The 22636-nt window shown below is 43.4% G+C and overlaps 1 protein-coding gene across 3 annotated transcripts in view; it reads right to left on the reverse strand.

Moving 5' to 3' along the window:
- The window catches only part of LOC144594574 (platelet-derived growth factor subunit A-like), a 64170-nt gene that overhangs the window by 30991 nt on the left and 10543 nt on the right, over positions 1-22636 (reverse strand). For all 3 annotated transcript variants that reach the window (XM_078401289.1, XM_078401288.1, XM_078401290.1), the window contains one exon: positions 10618-10738. In XM_078401289.1, the coding sequence (XP_078257415.1) occupies positions 10618-10738 (121 nt within the window). The remainder of the gene's footprint in view (positions 1-10617; positions 10739-22636) is intronic.

The following is a 22636-nucleotide window of genomic DNA, read 5'->3' on the forward strand; positions in this document are numbered from 1 at the left end:
GAGGTTTGTGAATGCTAACACAACAACCTCAAACCCCAGACATAAAATCCATAGAGCTATAAATCAGAACCTTCAGGTAACACCGCTAAATTCAGCGGGCCTCCTGAAATTTGCCGCAGTTTGTGCCCTTTTAATCATAGCAGTTGCAATCTTCTTTCTTCTATGAATCGAAGGTGTCACAAACTGCTGGAGTAACTCAGCAGGTCAGGCAGCATCTTGGAGAGAAGGAGTGGGTGACGTTTCGGGTCGAGACCCTTCTTCAGACTGACGTTTCTTCTATGAATGGTCAGATCCAATCAGGAATCTGGGCTACCTTCGAGACAGTGATCTTCAGCTACCTTCTGACAATGATCAGATTGATCATTCTCCTATGAATGGCCAAATCCAATCAGGAATCTGGGCTACCTTTGAGATTTTAGTTGTCAAGAGTTCCACTCACCAGATTAACATTTGCTCTGCAGGGCATTTTAATTTACTTTAGAGATGCAGTGTGGAAACAGGCCCTGCGACCCATCGAGTCTGTGCCAACCAGCAATCACCCGTACATCAATTCTATCCTACACTGTTTGGACAATTTACACTAGCCAATTAACCTACAAACCTGCACGTCTTTGGAAAATGGGTGGAACTCGTAGAACCCAGAGAAAACCCACGCGGTCACAGGGAGAAAATGCAAACTTCATTCAGACAACACCCGTGGTCAGGATCAAACCCAGGTCTCTGGAGTTGGAAGGCAGCAACTCTACTGCTGCGCTACTGTGCCACCCTTGAAAGTTGTTCATTCACCAAGAGCACAGCTTTACGTATTCGAACACACCATGACCATTGACTGTATTTGTTTTCATTTCCCGTGCCTCAGGAATGACCGAAAGACAAGATCAAGTAACTCGGTTGTCCCATTGCAGATGAATCCTTTGTGAAGCAGAGTTCCTCATCAAGTCAGAAATTTAACCTGGAGACCAATGTAAAACACAACAACCTCGAACCCCAGACATAAAATCCATAGAGCTATAAACCAGAATGTCCAGGTCACAATGCCAAGTTCAGCAGACCTCCTGAAATTTCTACATGAGCAAGTCATTAAAAATATCTCACATAGAATTTCAGAAAGGCCATCGCTTCAGGTTTAATATTACCATTAGTTAGTGTGTCATTTGTTAGATGTTGGGCAGAGGAGAAACATGGATTAAAGATTCTGCAAATGGTGAAAAATGGCTTTACTATTAAATCATCCTTGGCTTCACCATTCAATGAATATAAGGTTTGGGGTTTGGAACCTGAAAGGTTTGGATCCAAAATCAAACTATCAGGTTAAAGGCCTTTTAATTCTGACATTTGCCACTGTAAACAGTGTCCATGATGAAGTGTTTCAAACACTAACTTTGATACCATTGCTCCAAGAACATTTGCCTTGTAACAAATTTTAAAAGGTGCATACTTCGTAGCATTAAAAGACTTTAATAAGTTCATAAGTTCTTAGAACAGAATTAGGCCATTCAGCCATCGTCTATTCCACCATTCAATCATGGTTGATCTTTCCCTCTCAACCCCATTCTCTTGCCTTCTCCCCATAACCCCTGACACCCTTACTAATCAAGAATCTGTCAATCTCCACCTTAAAAATTGCCATTGGCTTTCAACTACCACCCATTCAAATGCATGCCAATGTACGTTTAAAACTTTTTTTAAATATTTTAATTCATAAAATATAAGTTAGAAAATGCAGTTCAGGTGACAAACGTTGAAAGCAGCAAGGATTTCCCATGTACAGTTTCCATTTGGACAAGTGCAGCCTGATCTCCAGTGCTGTCTGTGTGGAGTTTGCATGCTCTCCCTGTGACGGATTGGGTTTCCTTCAATTGCTCTGGTTTCCACCCAAATTCCACAAATATCCAGGTTGCTAAGTCAATTGGCCACTGTAAATTGACCTCCAAGTGAGCCGGTGAATTGCAGAATCTGTGGGGAGTTGATGGGAATGTGGAGAGGTTAAAATGGGATCAGTATTAGATTAAAAAAGGCAATGCTTGTTAGTCCATGAAGATTCAGTGGACAGGAAGGCTTATTTCTGAGAGAAGGGGCACTACGTAACTCAATTTATCATTCTGAAGGATAACTGCATTAATTTAATTAAACCCTCAGAACGTAAAATATAAATTATATCATCATAGAATGTGCCCTACATGTGTGAGTGTATGAGCGATAAATTGTTCTGACAAGGTAAACAGATTCAGCGGCTATTAGGAACTTGGAAGGACTCTGGTGTGGTGAAAGTGGAATGCATTAGAAGAAATTTTTGCATTGGACCATGACATATTCTTGATAAGTTATTGTCTTAAGAGGTCAGAGAAATTATTTGTGGGTGAGGTATAATGTTACTGCAAAGAATGCCATGTATGTGCCATTGTGACTGTGTGGGCCGTGGCAGCTACAGCCTTCTGAAGGAATGTGAACTGAGAAATAATTAACTGGCTTGCCCGTGATTAGAACTGTGTGTGGAAGGGATGTGCAGCTTATTAGGTTAGAGACCTGAGGTAACTTTTACTCAAATAAAGATGACATTATCAGACATATTACTAATCAGTAAATAAAAACAATCTGAAATGTCATATTTACATCTGCCATTACTGTCAACTGCCTCAGCTCTACTAATGTAGTTTAGTGTAGTTCAAAGATAGAGCATGGAAACAGGCCTTTGGCCCATCGAATCCATGCCGACCATCGATCACTAGTTCACACTGGTTCTATGTTATCCCACTTTCTCAACCACTCCCTATACACTAGGGGCAATTTTACAGAGGCCAATTAACCTACCAATACTGTAACAGTAATAACAGAACCAGAGCTTTATCAAAATAAAGGAGTCTATGTGCATACTTGTTAAATTTGCATGCATGTGTCAATGTGTCGATGGTTAAATATTTATATCTGTGAATATTTATCATTTGGTTTTATTTCTGGTTGATGCCAAAACGTTTGTCATAACCATTTTCATGGAGAATAGCTTTGAGATAAAGCATGGGGCATGGAATGGTGGTGTAATTTCAGGATGGGCCAGCACGGTGGTGTGGCCAGAGCTGCTGCCAGACCGCTCCACGGTTCTAGGTTCAAATCAAATCTCGGATGCTGTCTTTGTAGAGTTTGCAAGTTCTCCCTGAGAACTTGGATTTCCCTTGGGAACTCAGGTTTCATCCCATGTAATAAGCATGTGTTGGGAGGTTAATTGGCTACTGTGTAAATCACCCCTAATGTAGGGAGATAGCAGGGGAATTGGGAGGGGGGAGTGGTGATGGGTATATGAGAGTGGGGGATTATGAAGGGGGATTGGGAGGGGGAGGTGGTGATGGGTATATGAGAGTGGGGGATTATGAAGGGGGATTGGGAGGGGGAGGTGTTGATGGGTATATGAGAGTGGGAGATTATGAAGGGGGATTGGGAGGGGGAGGTGGTGATGGGTATATGAGAGTGGGGGATTATGAAGAGGGAATTGGACTGATGGTAACATGGACCTGATTGGAGGAATGGCTTCTTTCCATACTGTAAATTATATGTGACAAACATATAGAAGCATTGTTTTGTTGTTGGAAGGAACTGCAGATGCTCGTTTAAACCGAAGATAGACACAAAATGCTGGAGTAACTCAGCGGGGCAGGCAGCATCTCTGGATAGAAGGAATGGGTGATGTTTCGGGTCGAGACCCTTCTTCACACTTCAGACAGCAAGCATTGTTTTCTGGGAGTAACTAGGTTTATTAGGTTACTTTGTCATGTCTGCAAATTTATGCTCTGTTTCTGAAAGTAATTTGTTTTAGCTCCTTTAGTACAGCAATTCGTCTTTTTATTGCTTAACTGCACCTTCCAAAAGGAAATTGGGCTGATTTTTAACGCTCTCTCTGATATCTCCAACACATTGGGAACTCTCCTATGTGGATCAGAGGGACAGAACACAAGCTGTTACCCTGTGCTACCAAGATGCAAAATCACAAGGCACTAACCTACTTTAGGTTTAGGTTTAGATTGAGGATTTAGCTTTAGATTTATTATAATCATGTGTACCGAGGTACAAAGTTGCGTTTTGCATTCTGTCCAAACAGATCAGACATACTGCACACAAATCCAACCAAGTCAAACTCAAGTAATTAGAGGTCTTTCCTCTGTTCAGTGGGTTACCCTCATCCACTATTTACCTGCCTGTTCCATTAAAACACCACAGAACAGTGATCATGTTGAATTTCCAGCATCATCCGCCTCTCATGGAAATTTCACGGTCTGGGTTCGTGATCAGTGTCTGCTTTTAATTGTGAAAGTAAGGTGTGTTCAGATTTTTACAGAGATAGACATTCCTATGTGTTGAGGTCAAAAAATCCCACCACACTTATGTAATTCTTCCCACAAACAAGAACAAATAGGTACAACCTTCGTTTGAGGGGAATTCCCATTCAATAATATGTTGACTCCGAGGCAAAGGATAATAACCTACTTTTGCTCAGCTTTTGTTCCTAAGCAACCTTTAATTATAAAACAGAAAAAAATCAAACATGAGGCATGTAAGAGTTTACATCATGTCTAGAGTAAGATATATCTTGCATTTTTGCAATGTCGGGGATTTGATAAATTAGCCTGATTGCAATGAAGTGTAGGAAAAGTCGGTCTGAAGAAGGGCCTCGACCCGAAACGTCACCCATTCCTTCTCTCCCGAGATGCCGCCTGACCCGTTGAGTTACTCCAGCATTTTGTGTCCACCTTTGATTGCAATGAAAGTATGTTTGATTTCTTGCTGAGTGGTTTCCAAACTATATCTTTCTGAAAAATGACTATTGTTTTCTATAAATTATTCACTTTTTTTTTTTCAGAGAGCTTGCATAAAATATACACATATATCGGTTCTGGGCGCATGACAAATGATAGGTGCAACACAGAAGCTATTCATCCAATTTCCCCTGAACATTGCGATGGTTTCTCCTTCAAAAACTCACTACCCCAAACCGTCAGAGACTCCTCCTCACTCACCACATTTAAAACATCACTGAAGTCTCACTTGTTCAACACTGCCTTCAATCATTGACCATCGCTCCACCTTATTCATCCTTTTCTGTTCGTTTATTTATTTATCTTTATGTTAGATCTAATATGTAAAGCGTCTTTGGGTTTCTAAAAAAGCGCTATATAAATGTAATGCATTGTTATTATTATTATTAAAATTATAATAATATTTCCAAAAATCTATTAAAATATTTCCCCAAATCTATCTGTGCAACCCCAAATCTTTTAACTCTCCCCGCATTTCCTCACGGACTGTTTTAAATAGTTGTGACTCCCCAAGATGAGGAAATAACTCTTCCATTCAAGCGCTTAATCATCTAATGCGCTTCGATTAAAATTCCGAGCCTCCTTTGCGTTAGTGGAAATGAACTGTTTCATTTCTCTCCACAATTCTAAAGTTACTGTATTTCCCTGCAATTAACCCTGTTCAAGGTTTAAACAGCGTGCAAAACAGTAGGAGAGCAGACACTACCTGTACATGATGTTAACAGTGTACAGATTGCAGTCCAAAATGTTATGAGAAACACTTATTTTGCACACAGATTATTGATGCCCTTAGCAATAGAATGAATCCAGGGTGTTCACTTTGTAAGTGAGCGCCATTTGGATTGAATGGCTAATCCCTAAACCTACTAAAAACTACTATTGAAAATAACCTGCAGCTTCAAAGTCTGCAGAGGTCAAATGGACAACAACGCAGCAAAGAATCAGTAGCAGCAGCCTGTATCAAAGAAAGAAATGAGGCACAGAAAAGCCACTCTTGAAATATAACCCTTCATTTTTCTTTATTGGTCCTTACTCACATACAAACAAGAGCATTGAGTCATAGAGTCACAAAAACAGGCCCCTCGACCCAAGCCAATCACGGTGCCCATCTAAACTAGACTAATTTGCCCACATTTGACCACATTCTTCTAGATCTTTCCTATCCAGGTACCTATCCAATTGTTGTGGTACTTGCCTCTTGCACTTCCCCTGGCAGCTCAGTCTATATTACCCACCACTCTCTGTGTGAAGCTGTTGCCCCTCAGGTTTCTATTAAATTATTCCCCTCTCACCTCAAACCTATCCTTCAGTTCTTGATTCCCTGATCCTGGGAAAAACACTGTGTGCATTCACCCTATCTATGTCCTCATGGTTTTATACACCGTTACAAGTTCACCCCTCAGCCTCCGCTTCAAGGAATAAAGTCCCAGACTGCCCAACCTCATGCTGTAGCTCTGTCCCTCAAGTCCTGGCAACAACTTCATAGGCCGAAGTTCATAAGTTCATGTTCATACTTTCTAGGAGCAGAATAAGGCCATTTGGCCCATCAAGTCAACTCCACCATTCAATCATGGCTGATCTATCTTCCCCTCTCCTACCCCATTCTCCTGCCTTTTTCCCATAACCCCTGACACCCTTACTAATCAAGAAACTGTCAATCTCAATTTTAAAAATATCCATTAACTTGGCCTCCACAGCTGTCTATGGCAATAAATTCCACAGATTCACCACCCTCTGACGAAAGAAATTCCTCCTCATCTCATTTCTAAAGGTACGTCCTTTTATTCTGAGGCAATGGCTTCTGGTCCTAGACTCTCCCACTAGTGGAAACATCCTCTCTGCATTCACTCTATCCAGGCCTTTCATTATTCAGTAAGTTTTAATGAGGTCCCTCCTCATCCTTCTAAACTCTAGCGAGTACAGGCCCAGTTCCCTCAAATGCTCATCAGACATTCGCCTTTGCTGCTCTCTTTCTAGTTTCGCTTCTTTCCTATAGCAGGGTGATCAAAAGTGAACACTTGTGGGGTCTCATCCACGTCTTGTACAACTGCAACATGACACCCAATTTTTACACTCAGTGCCCTAAAGGGCGAAGGCCACCATGCCGACATCCTTATTCACCACTCTGTCCACTCGCAGAATTATACAGCAAAAAGAAAGAGGCCCTTCAGCTCAACTTGTCCATGTTGACCAAAGTGCCTACACATGACAATCTTAAATTCATATCCCTCCACTTCATAAAAAATAGCAAATACAAGTTTGAAAATAGTGTGAAACAGCATTAACGTGCCGCCACCTCAAAACATTGCATTGAAATGTGTCCAGTGTGGGTCCTGAAAGCCTGGCAGGAGTAGTATTATTTTAATGTGCCATCACCACCCTGTTGTCCAGCTCTTTAGCTTAGTTTAGATTAGTTTAGTTTAGAGATACAGTGCGGAAACAGGCTCTTCGGCCCATCGGGTCTGCGCCAACCAGCTATCCCCGTAGACAAGCATTATCCTACACACTAAGAATAATTTGCAATCTTTACCAAACACAAATTAACCTACAAACCTGCACATCCCCGAGTGTGGGAGAAAACCGGAGCACCCGTGGAAATCCCACATGGCCACGGGGAGAACGTACATATATCTTACAGACAGCGCCCGTAGTCAGGATTGAACCCGGGTCACTGGCGCTGTAAGGCAGCAACTCTACTGCTGCGACACCGTGCCGCCCCACTTGTGTAAGTTGTTTACCACTTAAACATGCAGTCACCATGGTAGCTACACATCAGTAACATATAGACTGTGGTGATGGAGACGACAGCTGCAACATCGTAACAGTTCATGTTTGTGCCTGCAACCCCAGGTTCAATCCCCTCGCCCGACACATCTATTTCCATACTTGTTCCACCTGTGGGATGATGATTGAGCTGCGCCTAAGATTACTGTCTCCATTTTATACATTTTCCAAAATTCACTTGTTATTTTTGAACACAGACTTTGGAATGTTCATGAGCAGACATCAATGAGTTAATGGAGCTGCCTTAGGATGCATCCTAATATCTGCAGTTTTGCTTTTAATCTCAATTAAAGGAAGATTAGTAAGTGGCACTAAGAGGTGAAAGCTACAGTGGCAGACATTACACCCTCTCCAGCACCTGAGAGCAACACCTTCACTGTGCAGGAGTATGACGTTAAGCGAGTGCTCAGAGCAGTGAATCCCAGGAAAGCTGCAGGCCCCGATGGTGTGACGGGCAGAGTGCTGAGGGAATGTGCAGACCAATTATCTGAGGTCTTCACAAAAATCTTCAACCTGTCCCTTTTAAAATCCACCATCCCTCCCTGCCTGAAGTCCGCCATAATCATCCCACTGCCGAAAAAGCCTGTCATCAGCGGTCTTAACGACTACCGTCCGGTAGCACTCACACCGGTCATCACAAAGTGCTTCGAGAGACTGGTCCTGCAGCACATCAAAGCCAGCCTCCCACCCACCTTCGACCCATACCAGTTTGCCTACAGAGCAAATAGGTCTACAGGGGATGCCATCGACACTGCTCTTCACACTGCACTGACCCACCTTGAACACCAGGGGAGCTATGTGAGGATGCTCTTTCTCGACTTCAGCTCTGCCTTTAACACGGTCATCCCGAGCAGACTGGTCACCAAACTTTCCGACCTTGGATTTTCCCTAACCATCTGCAAATGGATCAAGGACTTCCTGACCAACCGCCCCCAGACAGTCAAAATAGGCCCTCACCTCTCCTCCACCATTACACTGAGCACCGGCTCACCACAGGGCTGTGTGTTGAGCCCCATCCTTTACTCCCTCTACACTCACGACTGCGCCCCCACCCATCCCACCAACACCATCATCAAGTTCGCGGATGACACGACTGTGGTTGGACTTATCTCAGAAGGAGATGAGACAGCCTATAGGGATGAAATCCAAAGGCTGGCAGCATGGTGTTCAGTGAACAATCTGGTCCTGAACTCCTCCAAAACAAAGGAACTTATAATTGACTTTAGAAAAACCAGTGGAGATTACGACCCACTCTACATCAATGGGGTCTGCGTGGAAAGGGTACCAGCTTTCAGGTTCCTGGGTACGCACATCGCAGAGGATCTCACCTGGTCTACCAACACCATCACCACAGTAAAGAAGGCACAGCAGAGACTCCACTTCCTGAGGATCCTCAGGAAAACCAACCTGCAGGAGAAGCTCATGTTGTCCTTCTATCGCTGCTCCATCGAGAGTGTGCTGGCATACTGTATAACCACATGGTATGCCAGCTGCTCAGAAAAGGACAGGAAGGCCCTTCAGAGGGTCATCACGACGGCCCAGAAAATCATCGGCTGCTCACTGCCCTCCCTGGAGCACCTGTTCAGCCTGCGCTGCCTCAGTAGAGCAGGCAAAATAATAAAAGATCCATCCCACCCCGGCCACCGTCTGTTTGTTCATCTGCCCTCTGGTCGACGTTTCAGGTCAATCAAATCCCGAACAAACAGACTTAAGAACAGTTTTTACCCCAGGGCCATACGAGAACTGAACACTACCTGTGCACTAGGCAACACCGTTAAAAAATCTTGTACTTAATTTAATTGTATTTATGTATTTATTTGTTTTTGCATTTATTGCATATATGTTTGTACGCACCGTCAGGATTGGCTGTTTTTTAATTTCGTTGTACTCGTTGCAATGACAATAAATGAATATTATTATTATTATTATAAGTGACGTGCTGCTTGTTCTCTAGGGACTTTCCCACAGAGGTTGTCGTGTGGAGCTTTGAGGTCCAATTTATCTTGACGTTGTTTGAAGCTTGTACTGCTCTCTGACTGATGTCAGTAGGAGCATCAAAACGTCAAATGTGCTAATTAAAGTCATAGAGTCATACGGCACAGAACAGGCCCTTTGTCCCAACTTGCCCGCACCGACCAACATGCCCCATCCACACTTATCCCACCTGCCTGCATTTGGCCCATGTCCCTCTAAACCTATCCTATCCATGTACCTATCTAAATGCTTCCTAAACGTTGCTGTAAACCTGCCACAACTACCTCCTCCAGCAGTTTATTCCATGCACGCACTGCCCTCTGTGTGAAAAAGTTACCTCTCGAGTTCCTATTAAATCTTCCCCCCCCCACCCCACCCTAAACCTATGTCCTCTGGTTCTCGATTCCCCTACGCTGGGCATCGCAGCACACCACTCAACACTTTCTGCACAAAGTTTTGAAATGATTTTCTCAGAACTAAGATATTAGTTGCAGCTAAGTACACTCTTCACAGATATCAAAGCCGAGACCCTTAATGCTTTCAAAACAGGATAACCACAGCAGCTGCATCTAAGCTGCTGGAAACCTCTAAATCCAGTCGCAGCACCAGATTTCCCAACTACCAACAATCTCTGAGCCTGCAAAACGATGCAAAGGCATCAGTCTCCGCTACATGACATTAATAAGATTTACCACTTCAGCACATCAGTCAGCTAAGCTTCTGTCAAGTATTTTCCACGCAACCACATAACCAGCAGGGTGAGTAGGGCTGAAGGGCCTGTTTCCATGTTGCTATTCCGCTGTTATTTTTGTAAATTAGATTCATGGAGCCATGGTGTCACGCAGCATGGAAACTGGCCCTTCGATCTGAAAGACTCTGTGCATTCTGCCTATCTATTTCCCTCATGATTTTATGCATCTCGGTAAGATCACCCCTCATCCTCCTGCGCTCCAAGGAATTAAGTCCTAGCCTGCCCAATGTATCCCCATTGCTCAGGCCCTCGAGACCTGGCAGCATTGTCATAAAATTGGTAATGTTTCTGTGGCCCACTGACCTTTGGCTTCGACACCCAGGAGATTTTCCAGGTCGCCAAAACTCCGGATATCAGCTTGTCCAATTACCTTCAGAATGTCATCCGGGAGGCCGTCCTCTTTGTCAATGTCTTTTGGCAGTTCCTGTTCGAGAAAATAACACGGTCACAAATCCAAAGACAAATAACGGTTAAGCATGCACGAGACAATATTGTATTTGGTAAGCTTTGGGTGTCAGTGGTTTAGTGTTTAGAACTCGAAAGTGAAAGATACAAAGAGAACAGGAGAACAAGGATGATCCATATAACAAATGGCACTTAACAAAATGAACCAGTGAGCAAGAACTTGGAGCATCTACAATTTAATGTAAATCAAACACCTTTGTGCTGCAAACATGTGATAAATGAAAGACAAGGTCAGATGATCCAACAAGATAAAGACAGACACTAAGAGCATTATAATATCTTGGATCTAAAAGTTTCTCTGGGTCTCTGATGATCAGGAGATTCACTACAATCATATCATATCATATATATATACAGCCGGAAACAGGCCTTTTCGGCCCTCCAAGTCCGTGCCGCCCAGCGATCCCCGCACATTAACACTATCCTACACCCACTAGGGACAATTTTCACATTTACCCAGCCAATTAACCTACATACCTGTACGTCTTTGGAGTGTGGGAGGAAACCGAAGATCTCGGAGAAAACCCACGCAGGTCACGGGGAGAACGTACAAACTCCTTACAGTGCAGCACCCGTAGTCAGGATCGAACCTGAGTCTCCGGCACTGCATTCGCTGTAAAGCAGCAACTCTACCGCTGCGCCACCGTGCCGCCAATCTTCTGTAAGAAATGATATCAACCACATCTAGGAACTTGCCCAGTTCTGAACGTGTGGAGCAGCAAGACCCTTCCTTGTTAAAGACAGGCACAAGGCGCTGGAGTAACTCAGTGGGTCAGGCATCTCTGGAGAACAGGGATAATGTTCCGTGAAACGTCACCTATCCATACTGTGTCTTTCAGCTATTTCGTGATTTTCTTTGGTAAACCAGCTTGTGCAGTTGCTTGTTATTACATTTTGACTATTAGTTTAGTTTAGTCTAGTTTAGGGATACAACGCAGAAACAGGCCCTTCAGCCCACCGAGTCCGCACCAACCATTGATCACCATGCACTTGCACTAACATACACGCTGGGGACAAGTTACAATTTGTACCAAAGCCAATTAACTTTGAATTGGCTTTTGAACCTCTTCTTGGAAATGATTAAATATCTGATGTACTTTTTTTGATCGTTAATGATCCATTATTAGGTATTTTATGACCAAATGTTTAAAAAAAAAATTTGGACATGACATTGGACTCAAACACTTCTGTTCTTTTGGTGTTACAGGTGTCAATTTGCTTCCAATTATCCTGTGTGAGTCAAGGGCATACATTGCACCCTCTGGTAAATTGAATTGGACAAACTAGCTGTGTTGCTTGGGAAGTAGTGTGTGGGGATTGTGTGGGGATTGTGTGGGGATAGTAAGGAGTAAGACCTGTGTGATCTCCCGGACTAGTTTCGATTGCCTAGCTTGGGGTCGGAGAGGAATTTCCCGGATTTTTTCCCAAATTGGCCTGGGTTTTTTATCCGGTTTTTCGCCTCTCCCAGGAGATCACTCAGTTCTTTTGGGTGGGTGGTTGGAGCGGTTGGAGTAGCGGCCGGGCGGTAGGTTTAGTAACCGAGCGCGGGGCCTTGTTTGGAGAGTATGACTGCCAGGGCAGTTTTTTGTTCTGGGTGTCAGATGTGGGGAATCTGGGAGTCTGATAGTCTTCCAGACATCCACATCTGCGCCAGGTGTGACGAGATGGGGCTCCTAAGGGACCGTATTAGGAACCTGGAGCGGCAGATTGATGACCTCCGTCTGATCAGGGAGAGTGAGGAGGTTATAGATAGGAGTTACAGGGAGGTGGTCACTCCTAGACCACGGGAGGTAGACAAGTGGGTCACTGTTAGGGGGGGCAAGGAACAGAGGCAGGGACTAGGGAGTACCCCGGTGGCTGTACCCCTTGGAAATAAGTACTCCTGTTTAAGTACTGTTGGGGGGGACAGCCTACCTGGGGGCAACGACGGTGCCCGGGCCTCTGGCAAGGAGTCCGGCCCTGTTGCTCAGAAGGGTAGGGAAAGGAAGAGGAGAGCAGTAGTAATAGGGGACTCTATAGTGAGGGGGTCAGATAGGCGTTTCTGTGGACGCAGTCGGGAGACCCGGATGGTGGTTTGCCTCCCTGGTGCCGGTGTCCGGGATGTGTCTGAGCGTGTCCAGGATATCCTGAAAGGGGAGGGAGAGGAGCCAGAGGTCGTGGTACATATAGGTACCAACAATATAGGTAGGATAAGGGAAGAGGTCCTGAAAGGAGAATTCAGGGGGCTAGGAAGAGAGTTAAAAAAAAGGACTTCCAAAGTAATAATCTCAGGCTTACTGCCTGTGCCACGCGATAGTGAGAATAGGAATGGAGTGAGGTGGAGGATAAATACGTGGCTGAGGAACTGGTGCAGGGAGCAGGGTTTCAAGTTTCTGGATCATTGGGACCTCTTCTGGGGGAAGTATGACCTGTACAAAAAGGACGGGTTGCATCTGAACCCGAGGGGAACCAATATCCTGGCGGGGAGATTTGCTAAAATAACTGCGGAGACTTTAAACTAGTACGGTTGGGGGGAGGGACTCAAACACAGATAGCTAATAGGCAGTGTGTGAGGCAGGAGGCAGAAAAGGGAAACACTCAGACCCAATATGTAGGAGAGAAAGAAGGGAAAAGAAATAAACTGAGAATAAGAAATGATGGGTCCCTTAAATGTGTATATTTTAATGCTAGGAGCATTGTAAGAAAGGTGGATGAGCTTAGAGCCTGGATTGACATCTGGAAGTATGATGTTGTGGCGATCAGTGAAACATGGTTGCAGGAGGGTTGCGATTGGCAATTAAATATTCCAGGATTTCATTGTTTCAGATGTGATAGAATCGGAGGGGCAAGAGGTGGGGGTGTTGCATTGCTTGTCAGGGAGGATATCACAGCAGTGCTTTGGCAGGACAGACTAGAAGGCTCGATTAAGGAGGCTGTTTGGGTGGAACTCAGAAATGAGAAAGGTTTAGCAACACTTATAGGGGTGTATTATAGACCGCCAAATAGGGAACGAGAATTGGAAGAGCAAATATGTAAGGAGATAGCAGATATTAGTAGTAAGCACAGAGTGGTGATTGTGGGTGATTTCAATTTTCCGTATATAGACTGGGAATCACATTCTGTTAAAGGGCTGGATGGTTTGGAGTTTGTAAAATGTGTGCAGGATAGTTTTTTGCAGCAATACGTAGAGGTGCCTACCAGAGAAGGGGCAGTGTTGGACCTCCTGTTAGGAAATGAGATGGGTCAGGTGACGGAGGTATGTGTTGAGGAGCACTTTGGGTCTAGTGATCATAATGCCATTTGTTTCAATATCATTATGGAGAAGGTCAAATCTGGACCAAGGGTTGAGATTTTGGATTGGAGAAAGGCTAATTTTGAGGAGATGAGAAAGGATTTAAAAGGAGTGAAATGGAAATTGTTGTTTTATGAAAAGGATATAATAGAGAAATGGAGGATATTTAAAGGTGAAATTTTGAGAGTACAGAGTCTTTATGTCCCTGTTCGGTGGAAAGGAAAGAATAATAATTTGAAAGAGCCATGGTTTTCCAGGGAAATTGGACACTTGGTTCGGAAAAAGAGGGAGATATACAATAAATATAAGCGGCAGGGAGTAAATGAGGTTCTTGAGGAATATAAAGAATGTAAAAGGAATCTTAAAAAGGAAATTAGAAAAGCGAAAAAAAGATATGAGGCTGCTTTGGCAAGTAATGTAAAAGTAAACCCCAAGGGGTTCTACAGATATGTCAATAGCAAAAGGATAGTGAGGGATAAAATTGGTCCATTAGAGAGTCAGAGTGGACAGCTATATGCTGAGCCGGAAGAAATGGGGGAGATATTAAACAATTTCTTTTCTTCGGTATTTACCGAGGAGAAGGATATTGAATTATGTGAGGTAAGCGAAACAAGTAGAGTAGTGATGGAAATTAGGAGGATTAAAGAAGAGGAGGTATGGACACTTTTGAAGAATATAAAAGTGGATAAGTCTCCAGGTCCTGATAGGATATTCCCTAGGACATTGAGGGAAGTTAGTGCAGAAATAGCAGGGGCTATGACGGAAATATTTCAAACGTCATTAGAAACAGGGATGGTGCCGGAAGATTGGCGCATTGCGCATGTTGTGCCTTTGTTTAAAAAAGGTTCTAAAAGTAAACCTAGCAATTATAGACCTATTAGTTTGACGTCTGTGGTGGGAAAATTAATGGAAAAGATACTTAGGGACAATATATATAATTATTTGGATAATCAAGGCCTGATTAGAAACAGTCAACATGGATTTGTGCCTGGAAGGTCATGTTTGACTAATCTTCTTGAATTTTTTGAAGAGGTTACCAGGGAAATTGATAAGGGCAAGGCTGTGGATGTTGTCTATATGGACTTCAGTAAGGCATTTGACAAGGTTCCACATGGAAGGTTGATTAAGAAGGTTAAATCGTTGGGTATTAATAGTGAGGTTGCAAGATGGATTCAACAATGGCTGAATGGGAGATACCAGAGGGTAACGGTTGACAATTGTATGTCAGGTTGGAGGCCAGTGTCTAGTGGAGTGCCCCAAGGATCTGTGTTGGGTCCACTGTTGTTTGTCACTTACATTAATGATCTGGATGATGGTGTGGCAAATTGGATTAGTAAATATGCAGATGATACTAAGATAGGTGGAGTAGTTGATAGTGAGGTAGATTTTCAAAGTCTACAGAGAGACTTGGGCCTTTTGGAAGGGTGGGCTGAAAGATGGCAGATGGAGTTTAATGCTGATAAGTGTGAGGTGCTGCATTTTGGTAGGACAAATCAAAATAGGACGTACAGGGTAAATGGTAGGGAATTGAGGAATGCAGTGGAACAGAGGGATCTGGGAATAACTGTGCATTGTTCCCTGAAGGTGGAATCTCATGTGGATAGGGTGGTGAAGAAGGCGTTTGGTATGCTTGCCTTTATAAATCAGAGCATCGAGTATAGAAGTTGGGATGTAATGTTGAAATTGTACAGGGCATTGGTGAGGCCAAATCTGGAGTATGGTGTGCAGTTCTGGTCGCCAAATTATAGGAAGGATGTCGACAAAATGGAGAGGGTACAGAGGAGATTTACTAGAATGTTGCCTGGGTTTCAGCACTTAGGCTACAGAGAGAGGTTGAACAGGTTGGGTCTTTATTCTTTGGAGCGTAGAAGGTTGAGGGGGGACTTGATAGAGGTTTTTTAAATTTTGAGAGGGACGGACAGAGTTGACGTGGGTAGGCTTTTCCCTTTGAGAGTGGGGAAGATTCCAACAAGGGGACATAGCTTCAGAATTGAGGGACAAAGGTTTAGGGGTAACATGAGGGGGAACTTCTTTACTCAGAGGGTTGTGGCTGTATGGAATGGGCTTCCGGTGGAAGTGGTGGAGGCTGGCTCGATTTTATTATTTAAGAGTAAATTGGATAGGTATATGGATAGGAGGGGATTGGAGGGTTATGGTCTGAGTGCAGGTAGATGAGACTAGGTCAGGGAGAATGGTCGGCGTGGACTGGTAGGGCCGGACAGGCCTGTTTCCATGCTGTAGTTGTTATATGTTATATGTTATATGTTAATAGTTTGTCCCTCACTCGCACAGGCTGAAGGTGCGCAGAGTTAACAGATCTTTTCAGTTGTGTGACAATAGTTTGATGCCGACACAAGAGGCTGCAGATGCTAAAATCTCGAGTTAAAAAAAAAAATAATGCTGGAGGAATTCAGCTGGTCATGGAAATGGAGTCTGAAGAAGGGTCCAAAACTTATTTCCCTCCACAGATGCTGCCTGGAATCTGGAGCAAAACACAAAGTGCTGGAGGAACTTAGCGGGTCAGGCAGCATCTGTGGAGGGAATGGGCAATTGACATTTTGGGTCAGGGCCCTTCTTCAGGACTCTAATGATCCCTATTAACATCACTATTGTAAGTAGCAAAATAAGTCACTTCCACTAACATCACAGTTTACAGGAATTCTCATTGGCGTCCACATCTCTTGGCGATTGATTAGAAAAAAAAAGAGATGGTTGGAGAGAAGTGTGTTATTTACTATTGTCAGATGTGGTCAAAATTTCTTACGTCTTTGGGGAGTGATGTGGTTGCAGTTTAGATTTCTCAAATATTATTTTTAGCCGTGTCCTTTTCCTTCCAGACCATTTCCCAGCACGCCCAGCAAGCTTTGGTTACAGAAACTCTTGTCAAAAATCTCAACAGAAAAATCCGTGTCCAATCTCGCCCTCCGACCCTTCTCTCCCTCCCTGGTTGCAAGCTGCTTATGGCCAGGAGACTCACCACATGCATGTACTACCTCTGAATCCCCCCTCTACAAGCCAGAGCCAATATCTGAGTTGGTGGCCGTGATTGTCAGATTTACCCCTACCTTATTGCTCAACTTTAGACTTTTAGACTTCAGAGATGAGTTGAGTTTAGTTTGTTGTCACGTGTACCGAGGTACAGTGAAAAGCATTTGTTGCGTGCTAACCAGTTAGCGGAAAGACAATAAATGATTACAATCAAGCCATCCACCGTGTACAGATATATGATAAAGGGAATAACGTGAATAATGTTTAGTGCAAGGTAAAGCCAGTAAAGTCCGATCAAAAATAGTCAGAGTCTTCAATGACATAGATAGTAGTTCAGGACTGCACAGATACAGTGCACAAACAGGCCCTTCAGCCCACCGAATCCAAGCCAACCAGCGATCACCCCGTACACTAACCTACACACACTAGGGGCAATTTTACAACTTACCACGGCTAATTAACCTACAAACCACTACGTCTTTGGAGTGTGGGAGGAAAGCGGAGCACCCAGAGAACAGCTAGGTGGTCACAGGGAGAACGTGCAAACTCCGTACAGGCAGCACCCATAGTCAGGATCGAACCCGGGTCTCTGGCGCCTGTATGGCAGAAACTCTACCGCTGCGCCACCATGCCATCCCATAGCTACCAGAGCTCAGACTAGTGGGAAGTTACAGACTCCCTGAAAGACGAAATGCAAGGGGATGACATGTGTGCTGAGGGAGGGTTGTACACTCATACCATCAGTATCTTAACTGGAAAAAAATGAAGGGCAGGTGGGATATCCTCACAAAATGAATGCTAACTTTGCATTTGCCTTCCTTACCACTGACTCAACCTGCAAATTAAACGTCATGCATTCCTTCCCCCCAGAGATGCTGCCTGTCCCGCTGAGTTACCCCTGTCCTATTTGTGTCTATCTTCTGCAAATTAACCCTTTGGGAATCTTGCACCAGCACTTCCGATATGAATCCTCTCCCCATTTAGAAAATGGTCTAATTGTTACCTTTAAGGATTTTTCCCTTTCTTCTGCATGAAAAATAAATGATCGTGTAAAAGAAAATAGAATTGCTGACTTAATTTTATCATGACCTTAAGTCATTTCACTGGGAATCTAATGATTGCTTAGATGTTGTTGCATGATTTAGAATGCCACAGAGCCACTGTTTCCATGGGGGCCACTGTGACTTAAACCAAAGTAACTGATGCATTCCATCTTTGGAAAATTGTTTCAACTTCATGGGAATAATATTCTAAAACCTCAATGACCTGCCTGTGGTCTTTTTCTGTCAGCCACCTCATGGGATGGGAATGGTCCAGAATTCCATTTGGAATAATGGCCCTAAAAAGTCATATCTGTTCTTACATTAATTTTGTGGTTGGCAACTCTGTCAATGCATGGATGCTTTCATTCCCAGCCTTGACCCATGGTCTTTTGTGAGGGTAGCACCTTTGCTATCCGGTAGAAGCACCTGCTTTAAAAATCAAGAGGTCTTGATGTGCAGACCCAGGATAGAATCACCAAAAGTAACCGATGGCTAAGTTTAGAGAACAGAAGAGATTCTTAAAAACATTTGAAGTTTAGTTTATTGTCACAAGTACAGATAGAGTGCAAAAGTTGCTGCCAATTCTTTAAGCTACTGCTCCTCTTCCCAAAAGAAGTAGAATCATAGAGTCATACAGCACAGAATCAGACCCAACTTTACCATACCAACCAAGATGCCCATGTACACTAGTACCACCTGCCCATGTTTGACCCATATCTCTCTAAACCTTTGTACCTGCCAAATGTCTTTTAAATGTTGTGATAGTACCTGCTTCAACTACCTTCTTAGTTGAACACAGTGCACCACTTGTTCTGCGTGCTATTCAATCAAATCAGAGTAGACATGAGTACAATCTTCTTGAACAGCTTGCAACATCTGCAGTTATTTTCCTACACTACCGGACTCCTGTCTTAGTGGTTTCTCAGGCTCACTTCCTTTTGAAAAATTATGATGAGCACATGCAAAAAACGCAGGCTATTAATATCTAACTTGTATCTAACTTGTATACATGGATCAATCTAACAAATGTACCAGCCATCAATTGATGAAAAATGGATGATAATACTGTGCAGGTTTTTTACGTCAAGATATAATTTTACTCGTAATTAAACTCAGGAGTACGTATGAATGAGTCCTACTGTGCAATATCTTCTGCCAGCCAATGTAATGAGAGATATTGTGGTCGCCTCACATGTTCTCTGATAATCAATTTACTGTAATGTTTGAATGTTAGACCCAGTCAGGTCTAACCCCAAGCACTGCAGAGAATAAAGACCTTGCTTTCAATTTATTTATGGAAACGGTTGTTTAACAATTTACACAACCTGAGGTGTTCAGAAAAATTCAGTTTCCCTTTCAAAGAAATCCTTTTGCTCAGGGAATCCCCCCACAGCCCGCCTCCATCTTAAGAACAAATTTATCAAGGGGCTATCTTCTTCTTCTTGCGTTTGAGGCAGCAGAAGTTATGAAGCTGCTTCTGCTTCTGCTGCCTCTGTTTGTTGTCGTTCGCCTGACTGAGGTCAGTTGACAGGACTCACCACGGGGAGCTCGACAACGTGAGCCCTATCAAGAAGCTATGAATAATAACGAGTAAAATGTTTCACCATGTTCTCGATTCAGAGCGACCATTTCCTTAGACTAACTGTAAAAATAATAAACTGAAAGGGTTGTGGTTAACTTCTTTAACTGGCACAAACCTATAACTTAGGTTTGGGCCTAATGTTTAATGAATGGTTTAAAAGTGCATGTGGGTCACGCAGTTGCCATTTCTCAATTAAACTGCCAGAGGAACAGTGTCTGCATTGATGAACAGAATCTTTAAAATGAGACCCGAGTTATGGACTAAACGTTTCACTCCAGCTGCTTGAGTCACCCGCTGAGTTACTCCAGCTTTTTGTGTCTATCTTCGGTTTAAACAAGCATCTGCAGTCCCTTCCTGCACAGTGGAAGGAAATCCTGTTTTAGAGTGAAGATGCAAGCCATCAGCTTCGTTGACAGGTCCCAACAAAGCTTGCATACAAAAACTTCAGTTGCAACAAAATAAATAAAGTTTTCACATCTGAGAGTTAATAACAGTTGCTTCTAGTGATATGAAGTGGGCTTCAGAATGTAAAGTGGGAGCCACAAACCACTTCCGTTCATGCTGCAGTTAACTGTAAACTGCATGTGCGACTGAATACACGATGCATTCTGCACTGAACATACCAACAGATACAATGTACAAGGGAATATGTCATTGCAGGGAGAGATGTCATTAGGTTTCATACTGGCAAAGCAACATAGATAAAGGTTCAAAGAGCATCAATGTTGCATTTGTTGCTTCACCAAATTGCCTCTCAGCGTACTTCCAATTGATGGGTTTCATCGAAACACCCGGTTAAAAAGCATGACCCCGGGTGATCGAAGACTAAAAGATTGAGATTGCATTAAGGAGGCCTGCAAGAAAGTATTATTACTGAATACAAATGTCAAGCAGAATGTCTGCAGAAATAAGGACTGCAGTGATCACAACACAAGCTGGTTGGTGTCCTACTGCAAATTGATGCAGTTCTGAGTTCATAAGATCTTATCAGGCAACTGAACCATCCTACTAACAATTAGCAGTCCATTAGTTACTGTTTACCTCATTGGAGACCGTCCAACTATGTTTGAATGGACTTTACCTAATGTCTAAATGTTATTCACGTTATTCCCTTTATCTTGTGTCTGTACACTGCGGATGGCTCGATTGTAATCATGCATTGTCTTTCCGCTGACTAGTTAGCATGCAACAAAAGCTTTTCACTGTACCTCGGTACATGTAACAATAAACTAAACTGAACTACACCATAAGACATAGGACCAGAATTAAGCCATTCGCCCCATCGGGTCTGCTCCACCATTCGATCATGGCGGATCTATTTTTCCCTCTCAACCCCATTCTCCTGCCTTCACACCATAGCCTTTGAGTTTTAGCCCTTAGTAATCAAGAACCTATCAACCTCCGCTTAAAAAATTCATAATGGCTTAGCCTCCACGGCAATCTGTGGCAATGAGTTCCACAGATACACCACCCTCTGGCTGAAGAAATTCCTCGTCTTCCGTCATCTGATGAGCATGTTACGGGATCCAAGGACATCGATAGTAAGGTAGTCAAACTGTGGTGCCTGGAGTTTCTAACTGCGATACTAATTTTCCTGGTCCAAAGTGATCTACACATCCTTCGCATGAAAAGAAGAGAAGACAAAGAAAAGAAGGCATTGGCAATCTTGAATAAATAGAGCCATCAATACCAACGGCAACAATGTGGGATTGCACAGGACAAGGAGCACATTGAGCCTTGTCTTTTCACAGACCACATGCGTTAAAACTACTACTTTTAATATTAGTAAGGAAAACCTTGCAATTTTTGGCAAAAAAATCTAATTGCATTGATCATTTTAATATCAGTAGCAAGTACGTTAGTTAGTTGGAACAAGGATAGGCAATTTCCTTCTCCCAGTCTTATTGTCTTTGTATATATCCAATGCTCCCAACCATTTCTTGACAACGTAAGCGGTGAATTGAATTGGCCTCTGTGATGGGGGCATAATTATGAGGCAGCTCGGAGGGATTGTACATTGGGCATTTCTAAGTGAATGTTCCTGGATTCAGGGTCAGCAATCAGCAAAGTAACAGTTTCAAAGGAACAGACTAGGCAATGCAACACAAGAACAATGAGAGGTTGAAACAATTGCAAAGAAATAGGAAAGCTGCTTGGTGGGCATAGCGTGTTGAAGGCAGCACAGTGGCACAAAGGTAGAGTTGCTGCCTTACAGTGCCAGAGACCTGGGTTCAATCATGACTACGGGTGCTGTCCGTACGGAGTTTGTACCTTCCCCCCGTAACTGCGTGGGTTTTCCCCAGATGCTCCAGTTTCCTCCCACGCTCCAGAGACGTGCAGATTTGTAGGTTAATTGCCTTCGGTAATGAATTGTAAATTGTTCCTAGTGTGTAGGATAGTGCAAGTGTACAGGGTGATCGCTGGTTGAGACAGAGTCATTGGCCTGAAGGACCTGTTTCCGCACTGTATCTCTAAAGTAAACTAAACTACAGTCAGCCTTTACATAGCTCTTCTCTTTCCAAACAACTGAGCCAAACCACAAACCCCACAAAACTAAAGTTAAAGAGAAGACAGAGACAAAGAACTGCAGATGCTGGGATCTTGAGCAAAACACAAAGTGCTGGAGGAACTCAGCCGGTCAGGCAGTATCTGTAGAGGGATGGACAGGAAGCATTTCTGGTGAGGAGCCACCTTCAGTCTGAAGAATTCTGATCCAAATAGCACAGGCTATTTTCTGCCTGGAGTTTCTGACTGAGATACTATTTTTTCTGGTCCAAAGTGATCTACACATCCTTCACATGAAAAGAAGAGAAGACAAAGAAAAGAAGGCATTTCCTCCACAGGCAAGGCAACATCCTCCACAGATGCTTCCTTACCTGTTGAGTTCCTCTAACACTTAGTGTTTTAAACTAAAACTAGACCAAGTGGACCCGTTGGGCCCTAACCTCTCCTGCATTGGTGCAGCACCCTCTC

This window comes from Rhinoraja longicauda, chromosome 6 (assembly GCF_053455715.1).
Source record: "Rhinoraja longicauda isolate Sanriku21f chromosome 6, sRhiLon1.1, whole genome shotgun sequence".
Taxonomy (NCBI): Eukaryota; Metazoa; Chordata; class Chondrichthyes; order Rajiformes; family Arhynchobatidae; genus Rhinoraja; species Rhinoraja longicauda.